Raw genomic sequence first — 20,180 nt, forward strand, 5'->3', positions numbered from 1 at the left:
ATTCTGTGCAATTATAATTTTGAACTCTGGGTGCTTAATCCTTCTTTCTGCAACCAGCAACACTACCTAAAAATAGAAGGTAAGCTCGAATTTTAAACTCTGAAATCACTCTGGCAGAAACGTAGTAGGACAAGCAAGCAGCTACTTCAGTGTTAAGGTGAGGGCAACGATTCACCATCAGACCAGGACCTTAGCCAGAAGAGAGAGTTAAGAATAATTCAATAAAACAACAGGACTCTCTCCCCTGTCTCAACACCAAGGTCAGAGACAACGGGATTTTAAAAAGTTTACCTGAGGGGAAAAATGCATCTAACCTATACAATCTTGAACATACACAGGACAAAACCCCAAACTAACATCCAAAATCTTAGCAGACCATGGTGCTATTGGCATCTACATCACGATAACAAACTCACTCTAGAAAAAACCAAAAAACTCAAAGCCATGATAATTCCCATACCCACAGGATTGTTAACAACTCTGGAAATGTCATCAACACAGACGTATTTTCCTATTAGATAATTAATACCTCTGATATATACTATGGGACTTAATTAAAAGTATCTCTGCTCACACACTAACCTTTGCTGAGGCACTGCTTCAACTGAGAAGTTCTAACTTCCCAACATTTTAAATATGCCTTATAATGCTGACATGAGGTGCTTCAAACAAATGGCTTTGTTCCTTTAACTCTCTTAAAAAAAAACAAACAAACACAAAACTGAAAAAAAAGCCCCAACAAAAAACCCAACCAACTATATTCACTTATTTTCCATAAGGATATGTATTTTTACTTATCTACAAAGTCTCAACCCTCTCCTACATTTCTATTTTTTTGTATACAAATCTAGAGGCTGGGGATGCAGAGTGTGTCTTATCTCCTTTCCTTTCAAAAGAATGCATGGAAAACAAACGTAGTTTCCCTTAGTTTGGTTGGAGGCCATCAAATCTAGGATGCCTATAGATCTATGCTCACTTTGTATCCAAAACATAAGTTAATGAACACATTCAAAAAGCTTCAGTCTGTCTTATTTTTTCAGTTTTTATCCCACTTAACTAAATTTACCTCTGCTCTGCTTTTCTAGCTGTTCTCCTTTCAATCTAGAATCTGAATTTCCAGTTAAACAAAAAGCAACATCCCCCTCAAAAACAGAAAACCACAGGCTACACAGATTAATACCTTTTAAAAAGTCCTTTACAAAGGATAAACAACTCCAATCCACCTAATTGTTTATTTAGGTAGTTATCAATTAAATTGACTTCCTAGTCAAATCTTCATTACTATATTATTAACAGCGGTCTATTGTCTGGTTCTCAAAATTACAGCTTTGAAGATGTGTTTTGCTCAAAACCTGGATTTTTAGACAATACAGGAGATGTTTAGTGTTACATAACAAATCTCACTACATTTTGAAGGATTTGGGGTTTTTTGACACGCATATGTCTCCTGATACTTTTTAGTTTCTTAGATTTAGCAACAGACTTAGCAACAGCCACAACGTGTTTACCCCAAAAACCCGGGAGCTAAACCAACTGTAAGAACACAGGATCAGACGGTAACTTCCAGTACCACTGTCTGTGTTGCCAAAGAGCTTTTTACTAGTCTTCTACCTCCACACAAAAGCATTACCTGAAGCCATGGTTGAAGCAAGGCACAGTCTACTTGTTAATAGAATTAACATCACTTTAAGGCCCTTAGCTGCCACTTCTTTTAAGAGTTACTACATCCCTCATATCAGTTGGGTATTTTAGAACTCAAGTCAACTTAGAAACATTGTTTTTCCTTCAGAAGACTCTTAAAGAATATCACTGCTCAACTGAAGTTTTCAACTGTAACAGTGAAGATGCACTATTCTCCCTATTTATTCTTTGTAGGAACAGGATGGGTGAAAGATAAGATGAAAGGGAAGCAAAACAAGATTCTTTTTTGTGCATCAAAACAGTAATTAGTCATTTAAATATCTTGTGACTTGATGCTTGAATATAAATCTTTGATTGCATTTTTCCCTAGGGAAAGTTATTTAGTCAAGAGCTCTTAGCTCCAAATATGTGTTCATTTAAAATTACATTTATGCAAAACTCAAAACACTGCTAGAATTCTATTTATAAAAAGTTATAAATGCTTGTTCACACTAGTGGAAGCTGCCCTCTCCTCCAGACTCTTACGGACTCTTTGCCATCTGTTTGTAATACAAAACATCTATCATTTTCGTATTAGGAAAAGAAGTCCTCCAACTCAGGTTTTCAGCTGCTATATAACACAAACAACTACTAACCTTCCTAAATCCTGCATGGCATGAAGTTTGGGAAACAGAACAAGGGAGCATTAAACCTGTGAGGTTTGCCATGACTTAAGTCGTAAAATTGTGTCTCTCTGTTGTCAACACCAACATAAAACTGAAGAGAAAGCTTTTTAGGGCAACAAGAGGGAAGGAAGGAAATTCAGCAAGTTTGCAGAAACACGAAGGAGGAAGAGTTTAATATCAACTATTTCACGTAAGATTCGAAAGGGATTCAGAAAGACACACCTGTGTCTACTGATGGCAAACAAATTTCTCTTGGGGGTGTGTGCTTGTGTGCATATTCAAATACAGGCATGAGCAAACTTTAACTAAGGAAAGTGTCTACTTACGCCTACTGCTGTGAAATTTAACCCTCGAAGCTAGATTTAGGAAACAAAAGCATCACATTAACCACAAAAACAAACCTTATAATTAATGTTTAATATCTTTCCCTTGCCCATTACTACTTTTCCTTAACTAGGACATATCTCTCTAGGTTTAGGGAGACTATACAGACAGCCCATGTAATTTTCTAGCCTGAAAACTTGTAACTGCCAGGCAAGCAGTAAAAGACAGCAATCTGACATTTCTACATAAATAAATGCCCACTCGCTCACTTGAACTGAGAAATAAACTCAGCAAGCATCATAGCAAACAACAAAACTTAAAATTCTGGTACAAGAGGAAACTAAGGGTGCTTTCTCTTATATTCAGAATCTACAGGTTTCAATTCAGAACATATCTATTGTGTCAAAAAGAAATACAAGCATTCTAAGCACTGCTACCTATTCCTCAATGGATACCACACTAAAGTTTTGAGCACCTCTACAAAAATAAACACCACCAAAACAAAACCATAAAAAACACCAACCTACCAATTAAAAATACAAAAAAACCCATCACACTTCACAATATACATTTTAGCGGATGTTTAAAGCAACTTATGACTTGCACAAGACTTGGAAGTACTGAATTATGTTCAAATGGTAGGGAGTTATGCTACAAAAGCCTCAGAGAGCAGTTACTGAATGGACAACAGCATGAAGAGTATTACTCTCTAGAAATCACTCTGCCTGAAGACATTTCACAAAAACTCACAGACTCAGTTAACTTACAGCAGTAGTGCCACAGACAGAAAACTCCACTTAAAGATGATACTTCTCTTAAAATAAAGGTAACTCAAAGGATTCTACATCTAGAAATACAAACAGAAACTTCAGAGCTGCCACCTTTAACAGACAAGGAAAGTCTGACAACTACAAAAACTCGGGACTATGAAACTATCACCTTTGTTCTTAGCACCAAATTTCAAAACCTGCTTATGTAACTATTTCTACAGTTCTCTCCTATTTGCTGTGCTTAATACACAGATGTGGAAAATTGATTATACTAAGGAAATAACTAAAGATTCGTAAACACTGAAAGTAACAACACACTTCAGAGCCGGGGTCTTCAACAACAACCGCTACCGAGTGTTTTATCTTCAGCAGTAACAGCTAGTGATTGTTTCACCTATCTTGGAAAGTGCTGAGCGAATGATTAAACGATCCCGAAGTTCAAAAAGGTTTAAGTTTCACCCTCCACTGAGACAGCAAAATCGAGCGGGACACGACAGACTTTTAGCCTCCCAACACGATTTCCTCACTTTCAGTCGTGCTTCAGAACCGACTTTCGGAGGAACCATCACGATTCTACTTACACCTTACAAACCTCTAAGTATGTCTGAAGGTGCTTCTAGGGTTTTCAAGTAAACCCGAGTGGAACCCCATCCGCTCCCTATCTCTGGGCAGGGGAGGAAGGTCCCGCTCCCCTGAGGCCGGCCGGGCCCGCGCGCGCTCCCGCCGCCGCGCGCCCCCCGCGGCCCCGTCCGGCTCGGCAGCGCCCCCCGGCGGGGCCGCGCGGGCACGGCGCCGCCGCCGGGCCCCGTCCGTCTGCGCCTCGCGGCTGCCGCACCAGGCCCGGCCCAGGGACCGACACACAAAATGGCGGCCGCCCCGCGCGGTCACGTGACCCCCTTTGTGCCTTTCGGGCCCCCGCCGAGGGGCCGCCGGCGGCCGCGGGTCGCGCGCGGGGGGCGAGGGGGCTGTGAGGGAGCCCCGGGGGAGGACGCGGTGAGGGGCCCCCGGGATCGGCGCCTTCCCGCCCCGGGTGTCCCCCCCCTCCCGGCGGGCGGGGAGAGCGGGGAGAAGATGGCGGCCATTTTGTGCTTGCGCAGAGGCGAAGGTGGGGGCCCGGGTGCGGGGGGGATGGTGGGACCCGGCCGGGGGGGGGGTCTCACGTACCGACTCCTCTTCCTTCTCCATGCCCGTGGGCATCTGCGGCACGGCCCGGTTAATGGAGGCATATTCGGCCAAGTCAGGCAGGTCCTCGCAGCGGAAGACGGGCAGCGGCTTGGACGCGTCCAGCGCCCGGGCCCGGAACGACAGTTTGCTCATGTTAGGCGGCGATGGCGGCTCCGGCTGGGAAGGGGGGGGCGACAGCAAGAGCGCTCCGAGCTGAGAGCCGGACCCCGCCGAGCGATCTCATGGAGGGACCGGGGCTCCCCCGGCGGGGCGGGGCGCACTCCGACACGGGGCCCGGCGGCGCCGGCTGGCGCGGCTGGGCTGGGCGCTGGCTCCGCTCCTCCGCCGCTCCGGTTCCGCTCAATACGCCACGGCCAACATGGCGGACATTAAACCTCGACTGGCCGCCTCTTTCAGCCAACCCCAGCGCCACAGCCATTCCCACACTGCATCGCGCAAGGCGCGGGCACGGCGCCGCCCGGGGGGAGCGCGCGCCGCGCGGGCACGGCGGCGCGGGAGCGCGGCGGGCTCCGAGCGGCCGGAACGGGAGCAGGAACGTGGCGGGGATTGGAGCGGCAGCGGGACAACGGGATCGGCGGGCGCAGCCGGGAGTAAAGCGGGGCTTTAATAAGCCTGCGGCACCGCTCCGCTCACCGAGCCGTGCCGGGGAGCCGCGCTCCGCTCCTGCCGCGGCGAGGAGGTTTGGGCGGCCCCAAATCCTCCACACTGGGGGCAGCGTCCCCGACAGCCGCGCCTGACCCTGACAGCTCTGGGAAACCTGGGCGAGAGAGGCGGGGAATTACCGACCTCGACCTTTCCGGTCGCTCGGGGGCCGGACCGCAGGACAGCGGCGCCGGGCGCTGAACTCGCCCCGACTCGGTCGTGCTGAGGCGGGGTCCGAGCGCGGGGCCGCCCGGGGAGCGCCCCCGCCCCAGGGACCGGCCCCGCACCCGCGGCCCCTCACCCGCACCCGGGCTCGGTCCGTCCCCGCACCGCCGAAACGGGTTCGCATTTGCGCTACATGTAAGAGAAACACGAGCAGCTCCCCGAAAACGAGGAAGAACCGTAAGAACCGGGCGCCCCCACAACCGCATCCCCAAGCGCTTTTCTTTGAGGCTTTCAGAAACTTGGTCCGGCAGCGCAGCGCAGACACGCGAACTGGTTTAACCCTTGCGTGCGTTTATTACCAGTGACCCGCTCAAGCGAGCTCACCCCAGGCAAAGGGTAGAACTCATCTGAGCATGTCTCATTAGGGAAGCTCGTTTACATCCCAGTGAGTCGATTAAATTGATGCGTTACCCGGCGATAAGCTGGGAATAGGAAGGCAGAGTCTCCCTGGTCCCAGCGCTGCCTGCACGTGCCGCCCCAGGGCATCCCAGCGCAGCCCCGGGAACGTCAAACTCCGCTCCCGCCAGGCCGGGGCTGGAGCCGCCGAGTTAAGGAACAATCCACCTGCTCATCTGTGTTATGTTCTTGCACTGGGTAATTCCAGTTCTAAAGTAAACCCCACCTTCTTGAAGTTATGCTTATTTCCATTTTAAAATGTGAGAAAGTTGTGTTTTGATTGAATTGTCCCTCCACTTTCAAAGCAACATACTGTAGTTTTGTACTGATATATGAGAATTGGTAGACAGAACTTGTTCTTTATCGCATACTACTCCTGGGAAATAGAACTTTAAGAAATAGGACACAGATATAACAAAAAAAAAATTAGGGAAACCTAAGTTTGCTTAGCAATTTTAGAAATCTGATCTCTGTAATAGAAACAAAAGCCATTTTTTTAATCTCATCACCTCTTTAATAATAATAATAATAATACCATCCTGAACCTTGAGCAACTACTAGTCACTGGATGAAATATTACTACATGCAGTTGTTAGCAGCAGTTTCAAGCCAACTATTTGCATGTGTCTTCCGTGTAGGTCTCCCAAACTGTTTAACTTGCATGCAACTTGGCTTCATAACCTCTCTGGGACCAGAAATTCTGTCTGTTTTGCAAATGGGTAATGCAGTGGAAGACAGCTGCTAAGGAGAATGAGACTTGTTTTTTTTAGGAAGGTTTGGGTTTTGTTTGTTGTTTGTTTTTATTTTTAAGGAGAGTGGCACGAACTAAGGAATATCATTGTATTAATTTTTATGTCAGTAGTTACATCAGAACCAAATGTTTAAACATTATATCGCTTTATACTCTAACTTTAAAGCTTAAAACACACACTAACTAGAAAAAGTAATCTTAAAATAAATTGCCCATAAAACATCTACAGTTTTCCGGAAATACTAAATAATTTAGTTTATCCAATTAGCAGACAGATAAGGTGATGACAAAAACCCCCTCAAAGCAATATGCCATCATAGATTGACTTTGACTTGAAACATTAAATGAAAATGAAACACCTGGCAGCTAAGCAAAAAATAAGGCCATTAAACATAACTCTTCACTTTTACTGATGAAAGGAAAACAATACATAATGAACATAATTAAAAGCAAAGTATTGAAAATACCCTGAACTATAAAGAAAGAATAATCAAGTACAAACTTATCCTTAAGTGACCTTTGCATTTCTAACCCTGCCACAGGCTTGAGAAAAGTGCAGAGCAAGCAGAACAGACAATAACATTTGGATACAAAGAGGACAGTATGCATTAAGAAGGAGTATTGGCCTGAAACTCTTGGACTCATCAGCTTTTAATGTTTTGCTAATAAAATAGATTGTGTTTAAATATTTTGTAGCAGAAGATGATTAGTCCTCAAAATTAACTAAATTAAATTGCTAGTAAGATGAAAAGTGTGATATTTGAAAACAATGCAACATCAGCCCTAATGTCTGTTCTGTAAAAGGTGGTGATGGGAAAAGGCATAGAACATAAACAGACTGATGTTTCCATTTTACTTTCCTTTCAGTTACAATATGCAGGAGTATTTAGCTTTTTCCATTTTGTAGCTTTTACCAAAATGAACACATTACATCTGTAGACATCAGTGCTGCACTATGACAGCAGTTAATGTAGAATTGGTATGTTTTGCATAATGACCAAAATACTCTTTGCAGGCTGTCAGTAAAAGATCAGTAAGTGTAAACTAATTTGGTGAACCAAAGTGCTGTGTATCTATTTTAAAAATTTAACTGTAAGGTAAAGTAACTGAAATATAATGAATATAACATTTTGAACTGATGGTTTTATGTTTTTTCATTTTTGGGGTTTTTTGTGTGTGTGTGTGTGTGTTTTGGGTTTTTTTGTTGGGTTTTGGTTGTTTGTGTTTTGTTTTGTTTTTTTTTTTTTTTTTTTGCAAAGTGCTGAAATTAGATCTTTAACATTTGGGGCATTTCTTTAAGACTTCATCTTTTTATGATATGAAACCAATTGAAAGAACTAAATGAAAGCACTTTATATATCAGCTATGTAGCTGGTAAATATAACCATTTAAATATATATTCAGAAGTCCTAAATTCAGACTGAGCATTAGGGGCAAATTTACAACAACTTGCTCCATGCAGCTACAGACAGAGGTCTCTTTTCCTCTCATCTAACTTGGGTTTGTGATGCCCAAAGACTTAACTTGCTATTTTGGTTTGCAGGTTTTCTGTACCATTTGACAAGTTTTTACAAATTTTAGTATCTATTTAGTTTTGCACCAATCATCATCACAAAAGAGCTGCACATAAAGTCCATGCAGGTTAAATCCCGTATCATTTTTGGTGCTTTCTGGAATCAAGCACTTTCATATTTTAAGGATATAAAATTCTAGGAGACAGTTGTTCAACATCTAAAAAAAAATTTTGAAAACATTTTTGTTCTCCTTTTTTGTATTAGGATTTATTTGTATTTTGTACTATGCTAAACTATACACTGACTTTCATATTCATAAATACTTGCAATTTTTAATTTTTGTCATTCTGACTACTTTATACCCTTCTACTAACTCATCGTTTATCTATACATAAATTTTGTTGATCTGATTTTTTTTTATCTCCATAAATGCTAACTATTCTGACCTGATAAAAAAAATGTCACTGATACCTCCACACACACACATTCAATACTCAAGTATCAAAAAAGGCACATTCTGAAATTACCATATCTGGATAAGCTTTAATGGATTTTTTATGTATATTCCTGTTCTTCATTTTGTGGTGATGCTACTGTTCAAATTTACTTCTCAGCTACCTTTCTTGTACATGTTTTACAACACTAGATAGCTATATTCTTTTAAATCATCTCATACTTGGAGTTTGAATTTAAATGAGATAAATGTAGGCAAATATGACACTAGAGGTTCTTCATTATTTTATAAAATGTCACATTACAATAGTAAGTAGATGCATACAGAAATTATCTTAATAGCATGAAGATTTCAACCATAATGTAATGCACAGTGAATTTCACCTTATTTACTTGTGTCAACTGTCTGTGCTAAAAGAGATAATGGAACTGTCACACATAAACAGTTCAGACACCACACTACAAAACTGGTGTAGAATGACTTTGTGATAACCTCTGCAACTTTTTTGAAAGATAATTTAGTGTTTCATAGCTTTGGTATCTCAAAAGAATGGTACAATATATTCATTTAGTTATTTCAGGTGTTCATGGTTGAGATGCAGTAGGTACAAAGCTTATTTAGAGTTCTCTGAATCATAATTTGAAGTACTGACCAAGCAAATCTCTTCCTCAATTCTTGACTTAATGAGGGGAGATTATATATATATATATGTAAGACAAATTAAATTTTTGTTTCTGGTACCTGTACTGCATGGTCAAATCTTTCAGTTACCTTTTATTTTTTGTAGGCACTTTCAGTTTATGCTGCAGAATACCAAGAGATGAGATACTACTGCATTTAATATCATGTTCCTGTTACTATTCAACAGAATGTAAGTAAGCATAATCCTTTAGATTCCAAAACTGCCAAAAAAAAAAAAAATTTAATTTGGAGATACAACAGCCTGGTAAGACAAGAAGCTCGTGTTGAAAATGAGCATTAACTTTTGCACTACAAGCCCAACAACTGCTATTCTCACAAGCAGTATCTTACTAGAAATGACCAGTAGTGCAGCATTACAGAACCAGTTGTATCCTCAGCATTCAGAACAACACAGTCCAAAGTTTTAATGCTTTGTCACAAGTGACTGTACCTAAAACTGGATAAGGAATTGCCATGTGATCAATGGGTTTCACATTTTAAAACTACACACAGGAAATCACAAGGCAACAGTATTTTGCAGCAGGTAATGCCAACAAAACCAAGACAGGCTGAAATGAACAGTAGTTCTGTCATTTCTCAGGCTCTCACTTTGCGCTGCGCTGCCTTTGGTAACAATGTTGGTTTAAGACACTGGTCCCTCTCCCTGCTCTGCCACCTGCTCTTTCTCCTGTGTAGCTGCACTGCCCCCTCACTGGTATCGGCACCACTGCTTATGGAGCTGCACTGAGTACCGGGTGGGAATGCCATCAGATACATTAACACCTCCGACAAAAGCCACCCGGAAAGATCCCTGTTGGAATTTATATGTCCCCACTATCTGCAGTTTATGGCCGCTGCCCTCTTTCTTCATGGGATCCAGTTTGTGAAAGCTGCAGAATACAACAGTCTGAACGATAAACGCTGTGCAAAAAGGATTTGAAAATGATACAACTATATATGCAATTTAATGCACACCCAAAATAGTAACACTGTCATATGCTATACTTTAAAACTTTTGCCTACAAGACTAGTGCCTGAACTAGGCTATAAATGAAGGAGTTCTTATTTGCTTTCAGACTGATTACATATCACTGTGTATGGGTGGGGTGTTATAATTTCAAGTATATATATAATGGGCAATGTTTTTTTCCACAAGTGAAAGGATCTAGATGCCAGTTTAATGGTGTAATCTTTTCTAGGGATGTCTTTTCGGTTATATATACTCAAAAGTCAAGTCCAGCATCCTCAGGGAAACTAAGCTGAACCTCAACTTTTTGATTATGCCACTGAGCCATATCTAAAAGAGAAGGAAAATCACTAGCCAGCAATCCTCTTACAGAGAAGACACAAAGTAAAGAGAGCAAAAGCTATAGCCAGATTCCTACTTTTCCAACTATAGCTAAGCTCTTAGAGATAGCAGAGGCACTTGCCTATATAGGAGGACCAGAAAGTGCAAGAGGAATGAATGGCTTAGGATTATTATTTTACAGAACTCAACATTTGTCCCAACATCACCTGGACAGACAGAGCCCATTTAACCATTCTCTTGCCTAAAATGTATCTGAAAGCATAGAGGGTTTGAGGGAGGTTGTTTTGTATTGTCAGAAAGGAATGAGCTTCCTTTATATGGCTTGTTCCAGAGATTCAAGTTCTTATGTGTCTGGGGAAAACACATTATAGTGGAAGCAGTTATTCTCTTAGATACAGCAGTGGTAATGACACAAATTATGCAGAGACTCTTCTGTCTTGAAATTTATTTTCCCCTGTTTAAATTTTAATGGATTCAGAAATGTTATCCTAAGAATTGCAAGGGTTAAAAGAGATTTATGAGTTTCTCCTTTACGGTTTTATGTTAAAATGCATAATCCCTCTAAAATACTGTGCTAGACACACCTTGAATTCTTGATTTAGTCATTTTCACCAGCAACTCATTTCACAAAATAATCTTTTAGGATTAAGTAGTAAAACAAAAAAAAAAAAAATCCAAAAATGTCTGACTTAATGTTCTGGTTTTATGTTTTGTTTTTTTTTTAAAATCTTAATCCAAAACATTTTGTGTTCTGACATACAAAACAATAATAATATTAAAATCACAATTTATTAGGTAAACACAACTTGAGCTGGACAGACTGGCTAGGCACCTCTTACTTAGGTATGGACTTCTGCAAATATCAGATTATAACACATGAATGATTTCTGAGTCAAGTGAATTTAATCGTATGATTCTGTATTATTTCCAGTAGAAAAGCCAGCAGAAGGGCAAAAAACCTTATGCTTTTCTTGCAAAAACCCTCACAACTAAGCAAACAAACAAAACAAAAAAGCAAGCAAACCCACAACCAAAAAAAAAAAAAGAAAAGCCCCACTTTCTCTTGTGAACACAACTCTAATTCATTAATCAAGAGCTAAGGATAGATTACTTAGATTACTTTGATATTCTGCATAGGATAAGGTGAAAGGCTAAAAAAGGAAAACAGAAGTACAGAAATCATAGTTGTACACGGGTTGAAGACTGTCCTGAGTCTTTCAATTGACCACTAAGTTAAAAACAAAAAAACCCCACCACAAACACACACCACACCACACCACTAAATAAACCTTAAGCTGCCACAGTGCTCACACCCCAACCCTGGATAAAGGGGTAAACTGGGGACAAGCTACATGCCTTTGCATGACTGTAGAAAGTTTACTTCTATGCTGTTAGTTGCACTGCCCTATGTAAATGCAAATATACAGCAAATTCAATTCAGGGAAAGACATATGCTCTAATGTCTTAATTTTTTACCTTATACTCCCAAGATAGAAATCCTGTCTTGCAAGTCAATCTATGAAAAATCATTTCAAGTGCTCCAGAGCTTCTGGTTAGTATGATCAAGTATTTTCAGAACTTCAGAACTACGTTGGTGATGTTAAATAACGTTACTATATAAAGCAAATCATTTTAAATTGCAGTTCCTGAATCAGAATGAAAGTAGCGTATCTGCTTGCCTCAGACAACTGAGGAAAACACTGACTTATACCTAAACAGGAATCAGCCAGGCTTCAGAAGTCTCTTGGTGCAGGAAAGTATACTTGCATCTTGGAATAAAGAGGCATTTCCCAAGGCATATGTTTAGATTTTTTTTTTTTAATGTTAGTGAGACCTACCTACATACCTAGTGTGAGTAAACTCTGAATTTCAGATCAAATTAATACAGTTGTGTCATTAAATACCTAATATAGGCTATACCATTTTTACTTAAGGTAAATACATTTCTCCAAAGAAATGAAAAAAATACAAATAACTCAGCTTTTGGATTTCAAAAGTTTGCAAGAACACAAATATTCTTTCAATTTTAGAAGCGTTTGGTTTTGTTTTTTTTACACAGTGTAGTTTGATTTATACTTCTAAATTAAGCATGAGTGAGTGTTCTAGAGATATTGTTTGACTTCTAGGATACAAACTAATCATGATAATATTTATAACCAAACATTTATATATGCACTTCAGAAAGCATAAATTAATAATGCTGTATTAGTGAAAAAAACCCTAATGAATTGAGTTAGACTATAAATATCCAGCAGAGGAGGCTAGATCTGAACACAAATCTGATAAGACTCTTCTGATGTACATATATATTTAAACGATAGCATCGGAGGCATAAAAAATGTAAAACTCTGATAGGGTTAATCTGAAGAAAATATCTTTTCTGAGGTTTTTGAACATTTAGAGAATGCAAAAAACTTGTGGGCGTTGGGCAGATGTTGAGAGGAAAAGTGTTTTTGTTTAGACGAAAACTTGAAGTCACCCTGAGAAGACAAATAGAGACATCACATTAGGTTATTTTCTCTGTTGTAATGCAGGTGGGAAACCCAGGCTGCTGGGATATAATTGGCATTTTCTTCTCACCCCACCCAGTGAAATCCCCAAATCTTCTGTAAGGGCAACCTGAGAAACACAGCCAAATGGAAAGTGGTTTTCTCAAATCACTTAAGGGTAGAAGCAGGTAAGACTTCCAGCCCCTCACCCCTGCCTGATAAAGACACTCCACTCTCACTCTCTTATTGAGCAGTGTGTCAGTTTTACAGCCGTTTGACATTCCACCTGTCTGAGCAAGAGAAGGTGAGAGAGCCCTGTCACTGACACAGGGCTCTGTGCACAAGCCTGGTAATAGTCACAAGTGCCAGGTCCACTGAACTTCATCTGATTTATAAGCAAGTCAAGGACACAAAAGGATATGACCTAATTAAAAAAAAAAAAAAGGGAGAGCATGTAAGATGAGAAGGAAAACAGTTTCTCACATTAAAGTAGCTCATCTGGAAGTCTGCTTGACTAGAGCTTTCATCCCACAGATTCCTGCAATATCCAATTTTTAGTTTGGAAATACGTTCAGAGATGACAAAAGAAACCAGAATACTTTCTTACAGAATCTTCATTCATTATGTGATTATAAATGGATATGGGCTAAACAGAATGTGTATATGCAGAGTCATTAGATGTACTTTTTCCAGCTGTTATCCAGCATGTCTTCTTCTTAAAAAATGCTGATTGTGGCACTTTTACTGAATTGTGAATATACAGTCGCATTGTCTAAAGACGTCAAGATATTCTGTCTTGTATGGATATCTTTGAGACCATCAGAAATAACTAAAATGTTGGAATGCAGAGCACTTTTAATTAAATGTTAAACTTTCCTGAGGAAAAAACTCTGAACAAATACATCCAGGTAACATGCCCTGTCCATGCCTGGCATCACAGATGAAAATCTGTCACATAAAAGGACCCTTTCAAGAATTTATCCTTTTAGTCATCAGGTTATGGCAGCACCAAGATTCTTTAGTAAACAGATACAGGACCTAAGGGATGCCTGTAATGCCCAAAGGCCCAGATCTGAGCCACTTGATTTTTTAGCCTGTTTGAACAAACATGGGAAGCTCACTCTTACTTACGTTAGTGAATATCCAAGACACACACCTCTGTGAAGCCAGGGAGGTCTTGCTTCCATTTAGTAAGTTTCTTAAAGCTCTGAAGGGAAGTGAGGATTAAGAGCTAACTTTTCATCACCTAAATGATGCACAGGTCAGTATTAGCAAAACGCAGGGGCATGTGATTTATCTGATTAGATGAGGACATTCACATCTGAACTAGTCATAAGAGGAAGATGGACAACTGATCAGGATACTCAGTGAAGTTTAAAATAAGATTTATATCACTGCAGAAATCCAAAATTTAGTTTTTTGGTTCTTTTGTTGTTTGATTGGTCAGTGTCCTTTTGTTGTTTTTTTTTAAAGCTGTGATTTACTTGACCTGGTTCTTTTCAATGGCTACAATTACAGTTTTAACAATACTCATCTAAAGGCAGGTGAAAGAGGTTCTACATGAAGTGTTTATGATACAGGGATTCCAATCCACTCAGCAGCACAGCTGACTGTTAATGCAGTGAAGTGCGAGTTAACACCACCTGAACACAGGCCCATTGCATACACATCTAACCATGCACTTGTAAGCACAGGTCCCAGATTAATCCAAAATGGAACCTGACAGAAAAAAAGACTGTTCTGGGAGGAGCAAGTCTGCTCACTGTTCCTCAGGCTTCTCACATTTTACATTTAAACATTATTGAGTAAAATCCATGAGGCAGCCCTGGAAGCAGGGATGAGATCCAGCTCTCTCCTTTCCCTCTTCCTCTGGGAATCCCAGTGCTCAAAGCATTGTAAAAACTAACTCCTCCTTTTTCCCTTCCCCAGCAAAAGTGATCCAGGTTGTCTTCAACAACAGAGGGTGTTAAGTCAGTGTCCCACCATTTTCAATCGTCTGCTTCAAGTCTGAATTCCCATGGACTATGTTTAGAGCTCTTGCTGGTTTTAATGGTGCTCAAAACAATAGACATTGCATCTGTAACTGTTGTTTTCTGTTGTATAGTATTGTATGGCTCTGAGCATGTACCAGCCAGGAGCTTCATAACAGCATCCCAACTCCCTGCACAACCAGTTTAGACTGGGACTCACTTGTTATTTGGCAGTTTCCATCTCTGTTGTTTATACTGGGAGATAAGCAGAAAAAATAATTTTTAGCAAACATACTTTCTAAGCACTCTTCTCACCACCAATTTTAGACTCTGGCTATTATCAGTAGAGAATTGATGAACAAACTTTCCTATTAAGGAAATTTGTAGTACTGGTATTATCTTGCTCCTGGACAGTCCAGTGGTAACATGATATACTGGAAATGTGACTTAGCAAAGAGTTTAAAGAGCCCATGGGACCTGAAGACATTGGTACGTGGTCACATGTGTCCCAGGACATATTCTGTTGCTCACAACAGCAAGACAGAAATTCCATTTCAAAGCAGTGACATTCCTCACCCCGTATATTTACTAAAGCATTTAAAATCTAGGATTGTCTCTTCACTACAATATGAATTAACTTCTTGAGCTATTTGATAAGAGAGGAAAAATATGAAGAATGCTAAAAGGTGGATGGATGTGCTAGTCATAGCAGTTCCTCTGGTATATAGGAGGTAGAGCACATTATTTCATAACACTGGCAAGTCATACAAATACCACTCTGGAAGAGGTGTGGAGGGACCTAACGTTCTAGAAGATGGGAGTATGAAGCAGGCACGTAATACATAGTCCTTTGTTCACAGGTGTGAAACAGGCGATCCTTGACGTAAGTTTTAAAATAATTATTCATTGCTATGAGTTGACACTGACAAGTTTGATGTGGAGAACTACAGCTAGCAAAGGCATGAAGTAAGAAAGGTGAGAAACAAGACTATGTCATAAGGTGTCAAATGTAAAGATAACCTCCCCCTCCCCTGAAACCCTGTTGAATCAAAGACAATGAATACTTTAGAACCCTCAAAAGGGAACAGACAGGAGTCCCAGCACCAGGGTGTGTTACCAGCACAGGAAACTAGAGAACACAATGATCTATGAGTGAACTGAGTCCCAAACAGTGCTCTTCTACACCACCAGCACGCTTCCAGGGAACTGTCTTCACATTATTATCATTTAACTTTGGAAGCTGTTATATCTGCCTCAGATCTACACATCTGCTCTGCTGTGACTGTTTTAGACTGTGACTGTTAGCTGAGTATATAACACTAGTAATATTGGTAAGAGGAATGTCATGAAGGCACAAAGAACATTTTGGTCAGTCAGGTTGAGTTAAGCTCTTGGAAAAGACTGGTTTACAGTAGGATGCTGTATTTCAAATAGTTTTAAGCCAAGAGAGCCAAATATCTTTGAAAGGTGTCTGGAGTCTATATAGAGTTTCTGGGTAAAAGGAAAACTGTATTAGGAGAAAAATACTTTACTTTTGCCATCTTTGAAAGGGAGGGATATATAAGGGAGAAAATTAAGAAACCCACAGAAAAAAAAAAAAAGTAAAAGTTCTTCTGCTTTAGGTCCTGGCATTCCACATTTCAGAAGGAAGAGGGTGGGGAAATCACACAATAAATACAGAGCCATCCCTCAGTGATGACTCTTCCAGGCATTTCTGCAGAAGATAAAGGAGGTAAATAAGTTGCTATTTAGCTTTGAGAGGATACAAAATCTTAATCAATTTAATCTTATTGGCAACATATCTGCTGGGAACTATTTTTTGTTCAACAATGGATCAAAAAGGAAGGAGAAGTGAGGAAACTGCTGAATTGCAAAAGATCGGCACTTCACTCTTCTCACCTTGTGACTTCTTGATAGGAGTGAGAACAGACACTTTGATCAGATGCAGCTTCGAAATTGCAAAACCATAACCAAAGTTAAAGAGTAGCCCCAACTAAAGGGGAGAAAGAAGAGCAAGTGTGAAGCAAGTTGCTAGTCAGCATTCATGTTCTTGCTGACATCACTGAGCTAGAACTGACTCTGAGCAGCAATTCATTCATGGCCCACATGCACAGGCTGCAGTCACAAGAAATCATCACTTTCATGGTCCAGGATGACAAGAGGAGCAGAAGCATGAAATTACCTTCAGTAAGTACCTCAGTTTATCATTTGCTCAGTACTGTTGTCCATGGATGAGCAAACTGAACATTGGTCTACATGATGTAAAAAAAGAAAAGTTGTATCAGAATTAAATAACCCACTGATTCTCTAAGATTGATAATTATCCTAATAGATTGAACAACAACTAGCACTACTTCCATTGGAATAAACCATGCCCAAAATGCCAACCTTTGACCTAGTGATCAGGTCTCAGAGATGGAAGATTGCCAAAATTCACACTTTTGAAGAGAGTCCTCAAGACCTAAGATTTGTGCCAGGACACCGAAGATGTGATGGTTATGTTGCACTGTCACAGGCCACCAGGACTCTCCGCTCCAGCCAAGAAACCATAAAAGCAGATATTTTCTGATAGAGCAGATGATAAAAGCTGACTGATACAGATGTTAGTTACTGGAAGAAGGTTGCAAGATGTATTTTACCTAAGACAAAAGTAAAATTTACTTTCCTTTAAAGAAAGATAACAAATAAAAAACCATTGCAGAGATCTGCATAAGATGTGTGTCAGTTTCCATAAAACTAATTATTTTTATGAGCAAACTTTCTTTAAAAATCTAAATGCATTTTTGAGGATTTAAACATTCATGAGAAGTTTAGAGACTGTTTCAAACCGTCTGTTATTTGTCAAATTTATTCTTTTAAAATAATGAAGATACTGAAATGTAAAATAGATGCAAAAGCCCCTAAAATTGTCAGCTTTTATCACTCAAAAATAACAGGCATATTGATTACTTAAAAATGTGTTAAATTTAATGTTAAATTTATTCCTGAACCTGTTGAGTTTCCAATATATGCTCTGATCATAGGCTTGACTGTGTCTTCCCACCCATCTTAGAACATTAATCACTTCTGTTTTCTTACACCTAATATGGATGTTAGCAGAAAGCTTCCTAATCCTTTTGCACTTAGAACCGAGGTGATCTGACCTGTAGGTTCTGACGAAAGAAAACAACACACATTAACATATATCTATTTATAAATACATGTAAAACGCATGCTCCACTTAGCAACAGGAAAGAAAAAACCCACCCACCTCAGGTGAATCCTCTTTCAATCCGAAGGACTACCTTAGGTTTTCCCTTCTTTACAATCCCACCTTCAAACACAATCCAAACTCCTACAGACCTCAAGAGGAGATTTGCATATGCAAGCACAGGAGCAAGGGAGACCTCTGGGCTTGATTAACCACCAGAGAACGGAACCTTTAACTTCACAACGAGCAAACAATGGACTAGTTGCACAATAAGTGTGTGCCAAAGCCTTCCATATTGGCTGCAAAAAAAATCACTTAAAACCCTTTCATCTGCAGCCACTGTAAAATCATTTTGGGGGTGGGGCCGAAAATCTCATCACTGAGGAAAACGACTCTACGTACAGGATTGAAAAAAAAAAAAATTAAGCATCAGCTTCATTACACAAACCAGCGAAAGGGTGAGGTCATGCCTATGCCGGGCCATAGTTCATGCGACACTACAGTTTTCCAGAGATACAATTTCATCGTCTTCCTAACTAATCTGAGGTTACTTTTGATACAGAGAAAAGAAAAAGATACAATAGATTAAAACGTGCCCCACCTTTCTCCCCCCCCTCCAGCCCCCTCCCCCTTTAGAGCCAGGGACACGAATTGTTTCGGAGCCCCACAGCGCCACCAGCACAGAGCAATGCAAAACAAAAAAGATCTCCCACCGGGTGAAAAAAAAAAAAAAAAGAAAAGGAAAAAAACGGAAAGAGCCTAGAAAAATGCCAAAAATTACAAAATGTCTCCCAAATGTACCTTCTTGGAGGAAAAAGAACAAACAAACAAACCACTCACACACACCCCGCCAAAAAAGAGCAAACAACCCCACACCAAGACATCTAAATGAAGTCTGGGGAAATAAGAACCTTTATATAACTAATGCTTTAAGCTAATTACCAGAAGAGCGCTAATTTGTAAATAAAGAGGTCACTGTTTAGTAAGAGACATAACTTAATATAAACCCTGTTATGTCCATCTCCACCTTCACCATACCAAGGGCAGTTTTCCCTCGTACTTTAGACCAAAGTAATCCATCAAGAGCCATCACAAATGGCATTGTAAACTCTTTTAGCCACCACCAGACGATACTGTAGCAACATAATATTCTTCCTTACACACGAGAGCTGCATTATATTTATAAAAACAGTCACATATTTGGTCCTGGATCCGTTTATTACTCGGTAAAGAATTCCCCGCCCCCCTCCCCCCCAACAAAAAGCTAGAACCCCAAAAAAACCCAAAACCAAACCAAGTCCATCTGGAAAATATTTAAGTTCTTATACTCTTAAATTGAAGTTAAATTGTTGTTAAGCTTGGCGTGTATAAAATTTTAAAGAGGAAAAAAAACTGACTTCAGTAATTGTCGCTATTAAGGAGACACCGTTGGGTGGGATACACGAGATCAAAGCTATGAAAAATACAAGGCTACGTTTTGTTCATCAACACAACGAAAACCCCCCACAGCACCAACACAAGCCAAAAACCCGCAGAAACGAATATTTTTGGTTAAAACCACAAACTTACCTTGGGAGAAGGCAGCCCTTGCAAAAGGGCTGTAACAATATGGACTGCATACTCGCTCTCCTACAACCAGCCATCTCCATGCTGCAAAGGGCTCCCCGAACATCCTTAAAATATTTCGCAAATGCAGAAAGTGAGACTTTTCTTTCTTTTTTTTTTTTTTCTTCTCTCCCTTTTTTTTTTCTTCCCCTCCCCGTCACCCGGCCAGGATCGCCGGGTGAGGAAGGAGGCGGCTTCCCGAGGGTCGGCGGGCGATGCCGGCGGCGGCCGCAGCCGGGGCGGGGGACCCGGTGCCTCCGGGGTCACAACTTTGCCGGGGCCGGCGGCGCCTCGATGGGCTCCGCGGGCAGCGGCGCCCCCGCCCGCTCCCCCCCCTCCGCCGCCGCCTGGAAAAATGCAGTGTGCCAT

At 40.7% G+C, this 20,180-nt stretch overlaps 1 protein-coding gene and 1 long non-coding RNA gene across 10 annotated transcripts in view; one reads left to right on the top strand and one right to left on the bottom strand.

Annotated features, from left to right (window-relative positions):
* EPC1 (enhancer of polycomb homolog 1) overlaps positions 1 to 20,180 on the bottom strand; it is a 64,230-nt gene that overhangs the window by 43,350 nt on the left and 700 nt on the right. For 3 of the 6 annotated variants that reach the window (XM_032682081.1, XM_032682108.1, XM_032682089.1), the window contains exon 1: positions 4,565 to 4,717. In XM_032682081.1, the coding sequence (XP_032537972.1) occupies positions 4,565 to 4,717 (153 nt within the window). Of the gene's footprint in view, positions 1 to 3,992; positions 4,015 to 4,564; positions 5,005 to 19,775; positions 19,880 to 20,180 lie in introns of those variants that run through there. The other 3 variants (XM_032682116.1, XM_032682099.1, XM_032682121.1) reach the window with 3 other exon arrangements.
* On the top strand, positions 5,098 to 15,129 carry LOC116783993. 4 transcript variants are annotated; one of them, XR_004355918.1, is made up of 5 exons: positions 5,098 to 5,837; positions 6,487 to 6,622; positions 9,355 to 9,438; positions 13,092 to 13,234; positions 14,976 to 15,129. It is a non-coding gene; the product is annotated as an uncharacterized LOC116783993 (long non-coding RNA). The 4 variants fall into 4 exon arrangements; XR_004355920.1 differs by having other exon boundaries at positions 5,098 to 5,629; XR_004355921.1 differs by lacking the exon at positions 6,487 to 6,622.

Source organism: Chiroxiphia lanceolata, chromosome 1, assembly GCF_009829145.1.
Source record: "Chiroxiphia lanceolata isolate bChiLan1 chromosome 1, bChiLan1.pri, whole genome shotgun sequence".
Lineage (NCBI taxonomy): Eukaryota > Metazoa > Chordata > Aves > Passeriformes > Pipridae > Chiroxiphia > Chiroxiphia lanceolata.